At 43.5% G+C, this 17,101-nt stretch overlaps 1 protein-coding gene across 9 annotated transcripts in view; it reads left to right on the top strand.

The window, feature by feature from the left end:
- The window catches only part of si:ch73-103b11.2 (myosin phosphatase Rho-interacting protein), an 83,004-nt gene extending 66,116 nt beyond the window's left edge, over positions 1–16,888 (top strand). For 5 of the 9 annotated variants that reach the window (XM_062992487.1, XM_062992491.1, XM_062992488.1 and 2 more), the window contains 9 exons: positions 826–4,545; positions 5,872–6,019; positions 7,169–7,274; positions 7,490–7,649; positions 8,094–8,201; positions 9,060–9,146; positions 10,287–10,440; positions 12,327–12,412; positions 16,202–16,888. In XM_062992487.1, coding sequence (XP_062848557.1) covers positions 826–4,545; positions 5,872–6,019; positions 7,169–7,274; positions 7,490–7,649; positions 8,094–8,201; positions 9,060–9,146; positions 10,287–10,440; positions 12,327–12,412; positions 16,202–16,273 — 4,641 coding nt within the window. In that variant the 3' untranslated portion in view covers positions 16,274–16,888. Of the gene's footprint in view, positions 1–825; positions 4,546–5,871; positions 6,020–7,168; positions 7,275–7,489; positions 7,650–8,093; positions 8,202–9,059; positions 9,147–10,286; positions 10,441–12,326; positions 12,413–12,547; positions 12,602–16,201 lie in introns of all 9 variants that reach the window. The other 4 variants (XM_062992494.1, XM_062992492.1, XM_062992489.1 and 1 more) reach the window with 3 other exon arrangements.
- The last annotated feature ends 213 nt before the right edge of the window (positions 16,889–17,101 follow it).

Below are 17,101 nucleotides of genomic sequence, written 5' to 3'. Positions count from 1 at the left end.
GTTTGGCATAGTTTGTACCTACCTCAAAAATAAAAGGGCATTCACTATTTAGAAATAAAAGATAATCACAAATACAGTATTTTGTTTTCTTTTTTACGAAAGATAATAAAAAAAACTTTGTCATAATTTGTCTTTAATTTCAGTTTAAAAAATCAGGAAAATATCGTATCGTGAACCCAGTATCGTGAATCACATCGCATCGTGGGTAGAGTGTATCGTTACATCCCTACAATCTAGTCAAGTCCAATTACACATTTGTGACTAACACATGCCCCCTCTGACACGTGTGCAGTTGCCGACTGCATTGAGTTCATATTAGGCTCAGTCTTGCGCACTGAGAGTCATGCACTGATCTCCATTATCCCCTGTTTCTGATGCGGCACCGTCAATCAGCCAGCAGAGGTCCTAATTGCAGCAGATTTGAGGAATCCCCTCCGGCATCCAACTCAATGGACGAGACAATCATTGTCTGTGTAGGCACCCAGCCTGCGGGTAGCAGAGCTGCATGCGTTATTTTGTATTTATATGGGGGTCCTTTTTAATATCTCTTTAGCATGCATTATTTTTGTTTATCTTTTAAAGCAATACTATTTTAGCCACACTACAGCTAATGAAACCCATCTTTTAAATCATGTTTATTCATCCATAGTTCTTGTTTCATTTTCTTGAAAAAAGCACAGCACAAAGCCTAAATGAGTTACAGAATGCAGAATACGCCCTGAATCCTAGTTTTCCTAGCAGAAGCCCCAGAGACAGAGATCCATAATGCTGTCAGGATTGAAGCTCCCATGCCTTTAACTGGAATTTACTTTTAATCTTTTAAAGAGTGCCGTGGCACCAGGAAAATCTTCAACCAACTCATCCTCATCTCACCAACCCCCGTGGCAACGCCTTAACAAGCTAAACATTGAACTAAAGACAGAGCTTGAAGCTCAGAGGCGGAAGCATGATATGGCCCATCAACAGGTCAGCAGCCTTAAACGGAGTTACAGTGAGGCACAGGACAGAATCAGCAATCACGAAGCTGAAATCGAAGCCCTGCAGGCCAAGCTTGCTTCTGCGATGGCGGAAATTGTGGCGAGCGAACAGGCGGTGGCCTGCATACGCAGCGAACTGAAGCTGGAGCAGAGTCGCTGCCGAGAGCGGGAAGAAGATTGGGACCGTAATGAGAAGACGTTACGGTCACAGTTGCGTGATAGCGAGGATCGCCTTCGAGATGTTGAGGCAAAGTTGTTGGAAAAGACCCAGGCACTTAGACTACTGGAACAGCAGCAGGCCCTGCAGCGGGACCAGCACAAGGAAGTCCAGAGGCTGCAGGAGAAGCTAACAGAGGTGACCGGGCGTCTTATTGCAACAGAAGAGGCGCAGGCCTTGAGGGAGGAGCGGGAAAGAAAGGAGCGACAGTGTCTAGAGGAAACGCTCGAACGGGAGCGCCAGGGATTGAACCGTAGACTGACAGAATCTGAGGAGCAAAGACTCAAGGCTGAGGAGCAACTTCAGGAAGCTCGGGACCAGATAGAAGCGCTGCTGAGAGGTGCCAGTGGGGATCGGGTGGGGTCAGACATAAGAATGGAAATGCTGCATTTGCAGCAAGACCTGAATGAGCAATCAGATTTGATCGAAAACCTTCGGGAAAGCATAAGAAGGCTGGAGGAGGAAAGGGATTGCCTGACTTGTCGGTGCCAGGAATTGGTTAACCAGATTGCCGAGGCAGACAGGGAGGTCGTAAAACTACAAACGCAACTGAAGACAGAAGAGTCAGACTACTACTCGTTGGAAAGATCTTATAACCGTGTCTCAGAGGAATTCGCTAGGATTAGTCGCGTCCTGCGCGATAAGGAAGAGGAGGTCCGGCAGACGAAAGAGACGTACGAGGAGCTGGTGCGACAGAAAGATCAGGACTTGACGGAAGCCCTTGTAAAAATGGCTGCCCTAGGAAGCAGTCTAGAAGACACTGAGCATCGTCTGAAGACCAGGGAGGAGCTTCTTAGTCAGATGGGTCATGGAGAAGTGGAAAACAAGTTAAAAGAGAAGCTCACAGTGGCGGAGAATAGGATTACTGAACTTGAACAGCATCTGGATACTTTACACTTGGAATATGCAGATCTCAGGATGAAACGATGTCACTCTCAGCAGGACATCCTTGATACGCTGGACAGAGAATCGGAGCATGACGAATCATTTTCTGCCACTTCCTCATTTACCCTCACAAGAAGCAGCTCAGAGAGCGAAGTGTCCTTTGCCAAGCGACAGAGAATCAGGTTCTCCAACATTCAGTGCCAAAAATACCATCAGTCCCAAGGAATTGAAAGGATTCTGACCGCGATCCCATCACTGGATTCCACTCAGGAGGGCAGTCAGGACTTTGAAGCAGATACAAGCTTAAGCTTAACGGGTGATTCCACCCAAGAGTATTCCCAGGATATAAACTCATTAAGTGACGACTCTCTTCAGTACAGCAGTGGTGCCAACAAACACGTGTCCTTCATCCAGGCACTCGAGTCCAAACTCCAGGCCACGGAGCAAAAGATGACCGATATGATCACAAGGAGGCAAAATAAACAAGATCAGCCGGGCAATGTGGCACCTATGGAAGTATGCAGTGATCAATCTTGTACTGAACCAGACCAGGATGAACCAGATGGTTCTCTTTGTTTGGATGTAGTTTTACAGGATAGCGCTGTTAACACAGAGTACAAGAAAGCTCTGTCTGTCGTGGAGTCTTGCAGAGCAAGTGTTGGGGAGATCCTCAGCAGTCAGGAGGAAGGCAGAAGTGCAGAAGCACAGGTTCAAACTCTATCTAAGATAGAGAAAGACCTGTCTAGTGCAACTTTGCTTATGCGACAAGCTAAGGCACCGTATCCTGCTTTTCTTGCTCATGAGTCGCAGTCAGAAATCGACACAAGTATGATAAAGATGTTTGCTAAGATGTTAGCCTTTGAGGGTTGTGTTTTGCAGAAGATGTCACTTGCTCTTCAGGATCCAGACTCGGACATAATGCAAAGTCTTACAGAAATACGGAAGGATGCAGAACATAGTCAAACAACTCATCGAGGTTGCCTTTCGGGAGTTTACACTGATGTTCTGGTTAGAAAACTGCTAGTGGAGAAGTTGCTGGTGAATGATCTTGATAAATATCTACCCCAGCAAACATGTAACTCAAGTAACTTGTGGGGCAATTCACAGTTCCTTTGTAGTAGTGCCATTCGAAATGCTTGTGTCAATGCTGAGCTTGCATACATCCTTCAAAACCTAAAGCACACCTACCAAGGTGAGTCTGAGGACCTTCAAAGAGACTTCGTCAAAGTAGACAAGTCATTGCAAGAAAGGGAGGAAGCTGGCTTTGTAAATACTAACAGTGCCATCCAAGATGTCTGTGATTCAGACATTACCCCTCCTGACCTAGCCCCATATATGCAGCAAATTGAGAGAGAAGAAGCTCTCAGTCTTGCTGAAAACATTGTGAAAAGACACCTAGCGGAGGCCATGCAGTGTTGTGGCACAGAATCAGGGGCATCAGTACAGGCAGAGCAAGAGAGTCTCATTACTGAGCTGAAGAGACAATCAGAGTTCCTTCAGCACATGTCCCAGCAGGTAGAGAAGGCCTGTGAGGAAGGTACCAGCGCTCTCCTTCATGGACTTGCAAGCAGAATCCGAGAACTTTGGGATCCCAGAGTACCAACATCCAACACTCTCTTCATGTATGAGGCTTTAAGCCAAGCACAGGTAGCATACGTTGCCTGCAGGCTGCGAGCTGATCAACAGAGAGAGCTTCTCCTCTGCCAGAAGACTAGCCGCAAAATGGCAACCTTGGTTCAGGAGCATGCCCAGCATGTAGCAGACATTCAGCGGCGATTCCAAAGTAACCTGGAGGAAGAGCGTCTAAACCAGTCCAAGACCATAATCTCCCTTGAGGAAGAAAATCAGACACTTCGACAGGAGGCAGCAGTGCAGATCAAAGATCTGCAGGAGCAGCGGGAACACATGATCGAGGTTAATGAGTCTTTCCAGAAGGAGATGCAGGAGATCAGGAGAAAGCATGCCGAGAAATTAAGTCAAATAGAGCAAGAACATTCCACTAATGAGCAAGAGTTACATGAGCGTGCTGCTAATTCCCAACAAAAGCTTGAAGCCCTTCTGCAAAAGGTAGAGGGAGCTGAGCTGAGGCATGAGGAGCATATACACAAACTAGAGCTTGACTTCCGCAGCAAAGTTGAGGAGCTAGAAAACACTCATGAGGAAGAGATCAAGAAACTGCATGAGCGTTACAGCCAGACTATTCTCACTCTAGGAAAAAGATTTGAGACAGCAGAGGAGGATACGCCTCATCCTTCCACAGTGGAAGTACAAGAAACAGGTCCTGTGAGGGACCAGCAACGATCAGAGCAAGACGTCAGCCGGGATTCAATGTCACTGCTGAAGAGTCGAGTACAGGAGCTGGAGCTTCAGATGATGAACATGCGTGATGAACTGGAAAACAAACCGCCAGATGGAGACATGGCCAGCTTGAAAGAGAAGTACCAGAGAGACCTCGACAGCCTTAAGGTTTAAATTCTCACTTTACACTCTTTTACCTTTAAATTGCAGTTCTCAACTTAAATAACCTGACACAACTATTAATTTAATAACTATATAAAGTGACCATTAATTGTTGCCAATTTTTTAAATCTTGACGCTTCTGGAAAAATAAGCTGGCCAATAAGCTACCTTTATTTTTTGTTTATTTGTTTTTGTCCTCCTTTTCCTCCTGAGCCTAGCACTCCCTAAGACTTATGGGTAGTTGCCACTAGTCCGGACGGGTTCGAAGAGTCACTCTTCATGAGCGAGACAGCTATGTGGGGGAACCCAACACTGGCACAGGATAAGAAACAGCCACACATTGGATATGTCTCGAAAGTGGTGTCGATCAGATCAGACCGGATTCATGATTGGGAATTGGAAATGACAACACTCATTCACTCCAATTAGGGTCGTGTGTGTGGGGGGAGGGGGGGGTGCTTGAGCCTGTCCTAGCTTTTCAATGGGCACACAGTAACACCCTGGACGGGGCGCCAGTCCATCGCAGGGTAGACACACACCCATTCACCTATAGGGCAATTCAGTGTCTCCAATTAACCAGACTGCATGTTTTCAGACTGTGGGAGGAAACCGGAGCACCCGGAGGAAACCCACACAGACACGGGGAGAGCATGCAAACTCTGCACAGAAAGGACCCGGACCGCCCCACCTGGGGATCGAACCCAGGACCTTCTTGCTGTGAGGGGACAGTGCTACCCACCGAGCCACCGTGCCGCCCGGAAATGACTGCATTTAGAGATAAAGGAGGGAGAATCAAGAAATAGTTATTGATTATCATTTCTCTTTCTTTTAGTGGGACCTACAATTAAAATGAATTTCTAATAAGGAAAAGTGAATAAAAGGAAACATATGATCTGCTTGGCACGGTGATTAGATTTTATTTTATGTTGAACGATGCTGAACGGTATGTAACAGGTAACTGTGTCTGACTATTATAGACCAAAATAACCTGCTGCATGTATCACTACTAACCACTCCCACTGCTTTGTACCCAAACAACCCAAACACAAAGGGTGCCAGTACATCACAGGTCAGCACACAGTAGCAGACTGTGCCATTGTTTCCTTTAGAGTTAGGCAGGACTGCTACCCTGAGCATTGAGTTCCATGTAGATTCACTGCTTTGAGGCTCGTTTTTTACCGCTTGTTGCTGCACTTAAAGTGTTGCTTGCTAGAATCCTGCAGAAGTGATGATAAATTCAAGGTTCTGCCATACCCATAATCCCTGTTCTTACATCAGATGTGCATATGTACGTGTGTGTGTGTGTGTGTGTGTGTGTGTGTGTGTGTGTAGGAGACATGTGAGCGTGGGTTTGCAGCGATGGAGGAAACCCATCAGAAGGTGATTGAGGATCTTCAGCGCCAACATCAGCGAGAGATTAACAAACTGCTTGAGGAGAGAGAGCGATTACTGGAGGAGGAGACCAACGCCACCATCGCCGGTAATCACCACAACATATGCCACAACAGTGCCAGGCATAAGCTCATATTCATGCTCATAATAGTTACATGTACGTACACAGAGCACTTTATTAGGAACAGCAGGCTGGTTCATACATTCATTGATTTCTTGAGAAGCTACACCAACCATACAGATGAAGTCTGTGGGTTATGAACTGAAAATGTTCTTGGTTATTGTAGATTATTTCACATGTTGTTTACAGTATGCAGGACATGGAATGTAAATAACATTTTTATCCATAGTGTGTGTTCCAGTGAGCTTGTGCATCTGGATGGTCATGCCTTGCCACGTAGGTGTAGCTCTGCACCCACAAGACTTAAAAATTAACTCAGGTACAGGATGCTTAACCAAGGTAGAACAATACTGTGGCCCAAACAAAAAGGGGTAACAGAAAAAGAAATGAATTGGCCAAAATAACAGAAACAAAGTAACAAATAAAAGACAAAAATTCATCCACAGCTGCAATGCAGAAAGTGGACAGGAAAGGGATAGAGCAGAATTGAAAACTGACTGTCACAATATGGCAAGCTGCTTAAACAGCCTGTGACAACCAAGTGCTTAGGAAAAAGTAAACAATGGAAACCCAGAAGGCAGGGAATGCAATGCAGGAGCAACACCTCACCCCACCAATTGAAACAGCCTGCACCCAGTGTGGGTCCACAAGTGTTGCACCGCTCCACAACATGTCCGATATGTGCTGTGACAATGGCTGAGTTCCCAGAAAAACATATAGATTGGTGGCATCACAAAGAAAACAGGACCGGACCGAGCTCAGCATCCCGGTTCCAGAGAAAGCAGGTTGTCAAAAGAGGAGCAGGCAACTCTGTAAGCGAGAGAAACTGTGATAAATAGAAAGACTTCCATCTGGAGCAAATGAACACTCATCGAGGTGGCAACAGGTGACTGTCAGTTAGGGGAAACTGACACGTCAATTAAAACCATATCTGGAAATGCAGACGCAAATGTGCATAATTCTGTAACCGAGCCCCGCTGCAAATCACCACAGCAGCCCATATGGCTGAATTTCTGGTTTATATGGAAGCGTATCAGTTTCATGAGAAGTGCTTAAGACGCTTTAGATAAATATGCCCAATATATGTTACTTGTGTGTGTGTGTGTGTGTGTGTAGCGATTGAGGCGATGAAAAATGCCCACCGTGAGGAACTGGAGAAAACACAAAGAGCACAACTGAGTGGAGACAACGCTGATATTGAAGAGCTACGTATTCAGTACGAGTGAGTACACACACACACACACACACACACACACACACACACACATACATACACACACATACACGTTTGCAGACGGAAAGTATTTAGACCAGCTGAATTTTTCCATTTTATTGTGGTGTGGCTCAACATTCACCCAGAAACCGAAAATTACCTTCCAACAATGATGGGTGTGTGTGTGTTTGTGTGTGTGTATGTGTGTGTGTATGTGTGTGTAGGGAGGAACTACAGTCGATCCACCGTGAGTTGGAGGTGTTATCAGAGCAGTACTCTCAAAAATGCCTGGAGAACTCGCACCTCGCTCAGGCTCTAGAGGCCGAGAGACAGGCCCTGCAGCAGTGTCAGAGAGAGAACCAACAACTACACACACACAACCAGGTACACACACAGTGCATGAGTGTTAACTCCTGTAGGTCACCATCAGTAGTACTGTGTACACTTTTGAATACCAGAGTGCTTTATTTGATCAGATGTCCATTTGGAGATGAAAATGTAAAGCAATTAAAACCCAACAACACTGTACCTACTGGCATGCATTATGGCTTTAATAGTAGTAGCTCTGGTGCGTATGATGCACATAACCAAAATCCATTTGGTTATGTCTAAGGGGGGTGGCCAATGCCCCACAATTGTTTAATTATGGAGAAATTGGACCCACTGTGACCCTGTCCAGGAAAAAGTGGTTCTAAAATATGAAAATGAAATAAAAAAATGACTGACACAGACAGGAGTCATTGTTCATCAAAATTCAAGAGTCACTTCCTTTACTAAATGTGTGTGTGTGTGTGTGTGTGTGTGTGTGTGTGTGTGTTTGTGTGTAAGGAGCTGAATAATCGTCTGACGGTGGAGATCAATAGAATGCGTTCCTGTCTCAGTGGAGAGAAACCAGCATCTGCTCTCACACAGGGCAAAGACCTTTACGAACTGGAGGTAAACACACACACACACACACACACACACACACACACACACACCCACATGCTGAAACAAAGCATGAACAAATGTTTTGTAACACACATACATACATGTATTTTAGTATGTAATAATAATAATAATAATAATACATTTTATTTATATAGCGCTTTTCAAGATACTCAAAGACGCTTTACATAAGACAAATAATCAAAACAAATACATACACCATACAAATCATAGTACAAAATCAAAATAGTACATCAACATCAAGAATAATTAAGATGTATTATATTATATTAGTATGTATTTAGTATGTAGTATGTATTTACTAAATATTTTGTATGTAGTATGTATTTTAATATGTAGTATATAGTATGTATTTTAGTATTTAGTATGTATTTACTAATTATTTAGTGTGTAGTATGTATTTCAATATGTAGTATGTATTTACTAATTTAGTGTGTAGTATGTATTTTAGTATTTATGATGTATTAACTAAATAGTATGTGTTTAGTATAGTGTTTAGTGTGTAGTATGTGTTTTAGTATGTAGTATGTATTTATTAAATATTTAGTATGTAGTATGTATTTTGTATGTAGTATGCATTTACTAAATATTTAGTATGTACTGTAGTATGTATTTACTAAATATTTGGTGGGTAAAATGTATGTAGTACGTATTTTATTATTTAGCATGTATTTAAGTATTAAGCATGTATTTAGTATGTGGTTTGTATTTAGTATGTATTTTAGTATATAGTATGTATTTTAAACTTCACCCATAAAAGCACATACAACTTTAACAAAATGTATTTTCTGTTGGATGTCAGTAGTCCATGTGAGCGCAACCTAATGAGTGTGTGATGTGTGTCAGGTGCTGCTGCGTATAAAAGAATCAGAGATTCAGTATCTGAAACAGGAGATCAACTCACTAAAGGATGAGCTACAGTCTGCACTGAGGGTAACACACACACACACACACACACACACACGTCTGTATTTACACACAGACCTGTATTATACACACACCTTCCTATAATTATTACATAATGGAGACAAACACACACATTCATTAACAGACTTCGGTTATTCATTCACACGTGAACATACACTAACAAATCCAGGTTCTGTCCTAATATTTGTTTAAAGCCCCTCCCTGAAGTGCATTGAATCAGTGGGTCAACAACAGAGGTGTTAGTGTTACAGCGTCAAGGGTTCAAGAGCAGAATAGGGACAGTAAAGCTCAGGACACTTTACTGTGTACATTACTTCTTTTTTAATCTGATTCTTAACTGTCCGTTGTATATAATTTTCGTCACTAAGCGTGTTTACATACAAAGCCCAAAAACAAGTCAAAATGTCTTTCAGCTTATCCAGTGTATAACTGATATGTGGAAATGATCGATGTGTGCTTCCTTTTTACAACTGTACCCTTGAAGGTAGTGGGGGAAGGTCAAACAATAGAGAGTGGTGTCAGGTGTTTTAGTTGAATTGTGTAGCCTGGTTTGAGATCGACATCAGTCACACGGAGTTCAGATCTACAGTTTCACCGTCTTCAGCCGTCTTTCTCTTTAAGTACTTTAAAGTAGAGTCAAGAATGACAATGGACTTGATGCTGATGGTCAAATTAACAGATATAGAAAAAAGTCAGTTAGCACCTTCATGAAGCTATGATTGATTAAAGTCTTGGCCATTAGCCACATATGGATGTGAAGAAAGACACATTCTGGCTTTTGAGAACATGTTCATCAGAAACTACCAAAAATGTGTCCTCATGCAGATTTGAGAGAGTTGCATTAAGTGCGTATAGGGGGCGCTCATGAGCAACACTGTTGGGAAATCTAAAGAAATGGGATACCTTACAGCCTTGCGTGCCTAACTAGGTGTATAAAACTTTGGCTTTGAGTATCACCTTAAGTGCGAGTTTTAGGTAAGAGACAAAACACACACACACACACACACACACACACACATACACACACACACACACACACACAGACAGACACACACTCTACAGCAAGAGAGAAAACTATTGACTGCAAAAGCATGGTGTCACATATCCAGAAGTAAAGTGTGTGTGTGTGTGTGTGTGTGTGTGCAGGATAAGAAGTATGCATGTGATAAGTATAAGGACATCTACACCGAGCTCAGCATCGTGAGAGCCAAAGCGGACTGTGACATCAGCAAACTAAGAGACAAACTACTGGCTGCAACAGAGGCTTTTGAGGAGAGAGACGCGTCCACACACGGATATGGTGAGATATCACACACACACACACACACACATATAGTGAGGGTATTTTAGTTGGTTTTATTTTTTTTTAGCTTTTTTTCAGCATATAGCTGACGCCTTTATCCAAAGCGACTTACAGTACTGTGACAGTATACAGTCTAAGCGATGAGGGTTAAGGGCCTTGCTCAAGGGCCCAACAGTGACACCCTGGCAGTGGTGGGGCTTGAACCGGCAACCTTCTGATTACTAGTCCAGTAGCCTTAACCACTAGGCTACAACTGCTCTGTTTTTAGCCTAGTGGATAGAGCTTTGGGCTATCAATCTGAAGGGTGTGGGTTCGAATTTAGGCTCTGCAATGTAGGCTGTGCATGGCCCTTAATTCTTTCTACTTCAAAAGTGCTGTACAGTGGCCGAGACTGCACTCTGACCACAGCTTTCAAAAAGGATGGCACACACAGAAAGATAATTTCATTGTTCTGTACATGTGTATATTTGTTATATTGGATGAATAAAGGCATTCCATCTGCCCTAGATATTAATAATAATAATAACAATTTGAGTAGCAGACGATGTGTCGGTGTCCTGCAGGAGACTTTAGTAGTACAGAAACACAGAGACAGCTAGTTAAAGACCTACTAGGTCCTCCGAGATGCCAGGTAATGCTGTTAACATTGGTGGCCAGATATGGTTGTGTTCCAATATAAGGTACTGTAGCAGCAGATGATGTGTAAGTGCCTTGTATAGCAGCAGATGGTGTATTTTGCCCTCCAAATCAGCTGATACTACCACAGGCAATTTGGTGGTGCTCTCTAGTGCACCAGATGGGACTGTTCCACCACTAATAAGGGCTTGTGAACGTTTGTACCGAGGGACTTCCTTTTCGGGCCTGTTTCATTTTGTTTGTAAATCTGTTGAGCAATGACAGGACAGTGAAAAAAAGAGTAAAATGGGGGTCAGCAATGTCCGTCACATATTGACACATACACCGATCAGCCATAACATTAAAACCACCTCCTTATTTCTACACTCACTGTCCATTTTATCAGCTCCACTTACCATATAGAAGCACTTTGTAGTTCTACAGTTACTGACTGTAGTCCATCTGTTTCTCTGCATACTTTGTTAGCCCCCTTTCAAGCTGTTCTTCAATGGTCAGGACTCTCCCATGACCACTACAGAGCAGGTATTTGCTGGAGTTTTTAAACACTTTACTGTCACTGCTGGACTGAGAATAGTCCACCAACCAAAAATATCCAGCCAACAGCGCCCCGTGGGCAGCATCCTGTGACCACTGATGAAGGTCTAGAATATGACCGACTCAAACAGCAGCAATAGATGAGCGATCGTCTCCGACTTTACATCTACAAGGTGGACCAACTAGGTAGGAGTGTCTAATAGAGTGGACAGTGAGTGGACATGGCATTTAAAAACTCCAGCAGCGCTGCTGTGTCTGATCCACTCGTAACAGCACAACACACACTAACACACCACCACCATGTCAGTGTCACTGCAGTGCTGAGAATGATCCACCACCTAAATAATACCTGCTCTGTGGGGGTCCTTTGGGGGTCCTGACAATTGAAGAACAGGGTGAAAGCAGGCTAAAAAAGTATGTAGAGAAACAGATGGACTACAGTCAGTAATTGTAGAACTACAAAATGCTTCTATAAAATGGACAGTGAGTGTAGAAACAAGGAGGTGGTTTTAATGTCTTGGTTGATCGATGTATTCAACATACAGATCAATATAGAATGAAATGTGTATTGGCCACATAAGTGAGTATGAGTGTGGAAGAATGAGTATGGCAAAAGTTGTGGGGTGATTTCACACCTTTTAATCATCATTGTGGAAAATCATTGTGATTAGTGTGATTTGTGAGTTGTTTTTTTTACTCTTTGTGTGTTGCAGATATAATGAAGTCGAAGAGTAACCCCGACTTCCTGAAGAAAGAACGATCTGGCCTATCGAAGCAGGTCCGTGGAGTGAGATCTAAGGTGAGAGCTCATGAATTTGATTATAGTTACACTGTATACATGTGCTTTGATACCATGTTCGTGTGTGTGTGTGTGTTTGTGTGTGAGTTGTTCATGTGTTAAAGTGTATTTATCATCTGTATATTGCTCTGTCAGTCTGTAAGTGAGGAAGTGCCATGGGATAGCTGACCACACCCATCGGTAACACGGGTATAGTATACCTCCTGATTAAGTCCCTGGTTTGCATGACACTTACCCAGCATGCCTTTTACCCACCCTGCACTGGTTTGGAGTGATGCAGATGGTTTAATTACCACAGGTGTGTTTGGCTTCACTGTAGTGATTCAGGACACTGAATCGGTTCACTGATTCAGGTTTAGGTGATGAAGTGATTCAGTTTTGGCTTCCATTGTGTTTTATTTTAATTAAAATTAGGGAGATAAGTGTTTTGTTTTTTTGTTTTTTTGGGGGGGGGGGCATCAAAAACTTCTGTTTAGTGTGAGGGGCTCTGTGCAGGTAAATCATTTTTTATGGATCTAACCTACGCAGGCTTTTACTCGTGTGGGCTTTGTATTGGATTTTTTTTCTATATAAAACAGAACTTGCATTTTTGCTTCATAAAATATCCTTAGAAGCCTTAGAACGTCATGTTTTACACTCTTTGGCTACAATCATGACAGGAACGGTAGTTACTCATTACACAAGATTCATCAGTTCACAAGGTTATATCAAACATAGTCATGGACAATATAGCATCTCCAATTCACCTCACTTGCATGTCTTTGGACTGTTGGAGGAAACCGGAGCAGCCGGAGGAGACCCACGCGGACACGGGGAGAACATGCAAACTCCACACAGAAAGGACCCAGACCGCCCCACCTGGGGATTGAACCCAAGACCTTCTTGCTGTGAGGCGACAGTGCTACCCACTAAGCCACCGTGCCGCCCACATAGAATAGAAGAATTATGGTGTAATGATTCTGTTCACACCAACAGTGAATTTTGAATAGTGAAGTGAATCATTTGTACTTCTGTAGTGATTCAGTTTAATCTACTAAATATATTAGATCACATTTAGTAACTATGTCATCCTGATTATACACTGGCATCACAGGGCATCCCTTACTTGCCCCTATACCTACCCCTTCACACTCGAGGGCAACGCAGAGCAGCCAGTGAACTTACTGTCATGTTCATAAAGGTGGAGACGTGCCCAGGACTCACACTAGCTGTAGTGCCACAATGCATTCCTGTACAAATCAAGTTCATGGTATTATTGTGATTGCTGTAGGGTCGTTTTAATCTGGAGGACAAAAAAACATTCGCTTTCAAAGGCCCCACGTGGGCGGCACGGTGGCTAAGTGGGTAGCACTGTCACCTCACAGCAAGAAGGTCCTGGGTTCGATCCCCAGGTGGGGCGGTTCGGGTCCTTTCTGTGTGGAGTTTGCATGTTCTACCCGTGTCTGCGTGGGTTTCCTCCAGGTGCTCCGGTTTCCTCCCACAGTCCAAAGGCATGCAAGTGAGGTGAATTGAAGATACTAAATTGTCCATGACTGTGTTTGATATAAACTTGTGTGTGAACTGATGAATCTTGTGTAATGAGTAACTACCGTTCCTGTCATGAATGTAACCAAGGTGTAAAACATGACGTTGAAATCCTAATAAACAAACAAACAAACAAACAAACAAACAAAGGCCCCACGTGGATAGAACAACTAACGCCCACTTGTGTGTGTCTTGTGTGTGAAGCAATGCAGTTCAGGTGACTGATTCAGGTAAAGACGACTGTGGTGATTGAACTGTTGTAGGCAGGAGGGGGCAAAGCAGTAATTATAAATCATATTAATCATAATTTCATATTATACAGTAGAATTAAACTTGCAGTACTAGCATTGCTTACATGTTTGTAACTGCAAACATCATCCACATTTATTAATGTTTATTAAACATTTCATTTAATGTCATTGTTGTTGTAACTCCCAGTAACATCACTGCTTGTAGTCCATGTTTTATGTGTGTTAATCACTTCCTGTGTGTTCACTTGTACTGATGGTTTTGTGTGTTACTGTATAATGTTATTCTGTGTCGTGTTGGTACTTACTGTGTGCTTTTTACACCGATCAGCCATAACATTAAAACCACCTCTTTGTTTCTACACTCACTGTCCATTTTATCAGCTCCACTTACCATATAGAAGCACTTTGTAGTTCTACAATTACTGACTGTAGTCCATCTGTTTCTCTGCATGCTTTGTTAGCCCTCTTTCATGCTGTTCTTCAATGGTCAGGACCCCCACAGGACCACCACAGAGCAGGTATTATTTGGGTGGAGGATCATTCTCAGCACTGCAGTAACACTGACATGGTGGTGGTGTGTTAGTGTGTGTTGTGCTGGTAGGAGTGGATCAGACACAGCAGCGCTGCTGGAGTTTTTAAACACCTCACTGTCCTTGCTGGACTGAGAATAGTCCACCAACCCAAAAAATATCCAGCCAACAGCACCCCGTGGGCAGCGTCCTGTGACCACTGATGATGGTCTAGAAGATGACCAACTCAAACAGCAGCAATAGGTGAGCGATCGTCCCTGAGTTTACATCTACAAGGTGGACCAACTAGGTAGGAGTGTCTAATAGAGTGGACAGTGAGTGGACACGGTATTTAAAAACTCCAGCAGCGCTGCTGTGTCTGATCCACTCATACCAGCACAACACACACTAACACACCACCACCATGTCAGTGTCACTGCAGTGCTGAGAATGATCCACCACCTGAATAATAGCTGCTCTGTGGTGGTCCTGTGGGGGTCCTGACCATTGAATAACAGGGTGAAAGCAGGCTAAAAAAGCATGCAGAGAAACAGGTGTACTACAGTCAGTAATTGTAGAACTACAAGTGCTTTTATATGGTAAGCGGAGCTGATATGGACATGGACAGTGAGTGTAGAAACAGGGAGGTGGTTTTAATGTTCTGCTAGCACACCAGTGCTGGGATTCTAAACTCCCTGAGTTCGAACCTCAGCTCTACTACCGGTCGGCTGGGCACCCCATAGAAGACAATACTGACCACTAGTCTGCTGGGTGGGAAAAGACCAGACTAAAAAAGAGGATGGGGTCTTGGACACAGTGTAAGGACCCTGGTTAGTAGCCTGATGCGCCTGTACAGAAGTGGAGGAATGTGGAGATCAGTGTGTGTGGTACAGGACAGTGGTTGCCTAGTGGGTAGAGCTTTGGGCTATCAACCGAAAGGTTGAGAGTTCGAAACCCAGCTCTGCCATGCAGCCACTGTTGGGCCCTTTGAGTAAGGCCCTTAACCCTCTCTGCTCCAGGGGTGCCTTAAACGGCTGAACCCTGTGCTCTGAGAAGAAAGAATTTTGTTGTACTGTACGTCTGTATATGTATATATGACAAATAAAGGCATTCTATCTGAGGCAGTTGTAGCCTAGTAGTGCTGGACTAGTAATCTAAAGGTTGGGGGTTCAAGCCCACCGCTGCCAAGTTGCTGCCCTGAGCAAGGCCCTTAAACCTCAATTGCTTAGATTGTATAGTCACATTGTATACTGTAAGTCGCTTTGGATAAAGACGTCTGCTAAATACCAGAAATGTAAACGTAATGTAAATGTGTATGACTCTTCTTCGAGAGTCTGGTCTCGCGTGCAAATCCACCAATGGCGAATAATCAGGGGTCGGATACCTGCGCGCGTATCGGATGGAGCGTGTGTCCAACAAACATACCCTCCTCGAACACGGAACATCTCGATATGATGAATTATGTGTAGGAAATTTTAATGAACAACTGTGCTTCTCTTTCTCAGAGCCTGAAGGAGGGACTGACTGTTCAGGAGAGGATGAAGCTCTTCGAAGCTAAAGACTCCCGGAAGATCTGATCAACTTTACACTCGCACACACACTTATGAACAAATACACACAAATATTCTTCTAATGTGAGTTTCATCTTATTGCTGCTTTAGTTAGTAATGTGACGGCTGTAACCTACCCACGCTACGTTCACACCGGCACGTCGCTCAAATCACAGGTTACCGGTCACATTCCTGACCGCAGGTTACTGCTGGTCGCTTGGCTTTGTTAGTATTTTGCCAGACCAGATTTTGGTCATTAAAAAGCCGAGCAGAGCAGTCTGCTGTTTTACTGACTTTTTTACCATAATATAGCTGCGCTTTGTTCGAATCGCTGTACCTACACATCAGCGCAGTGTTTAAATGAAAACTGGTAGTTGAACTGGTTTTACTGTAATTAATATGTTACCCAACAACATGTGCTTGCACATACTGATCATAGTAATGTAAAGATACACGACACTGACTTTGGCAATAATTTGTGCGGCATGATGTGGGTTTGAGACGCGGCTTTGGGGTTTAGGAGAACTGCAATCTACAAGGTCGCACATGACAAATACAAATACGACTTTTTATTTTCCCTCCTTGTTTACACCGATCAGGCATAACATTATGACCACATCCTTCCATTTTTATCAGCTCCACTTACCATATAGAAGCACTTTGTGGTTCTGCAATAACTAACTGTTGTCCATCTGTTTCTCTACATGCTTTTTGAGCCTGCTTTCACCCTGTTTTTCAATGGTCAGGACCCCCACAGGACCACTACAGAGCAGGTATTATTTAGGTGGTGGATCATTCTCAGCACTGCAGTGACACTGACATGGTGGTGGTGTGTTAGTGTGTGTTGTGCTGGTA

This window comes from Trichomycterus rosablanca, chromosome 3, assembly GCF_030014385.1.
Source record: "Trichomycterus rosablanca isolate fTriRos1 chromosome 3, fTriRos1.hap1, whole genome shotgun sequence".
NCBI classification, from domain to species: Eukaryota; Metazoa; Chordata; class Actinopteri; order Siluriformes; family Trichomycteridae; genus Trichomycterus; species Trichomycterus rosablanca.
The sequence above is the reverse complement of the archived record's forward strand: the minus strand, read 5'-3'. Positions and strand labels throughout refer to the sequence as shown.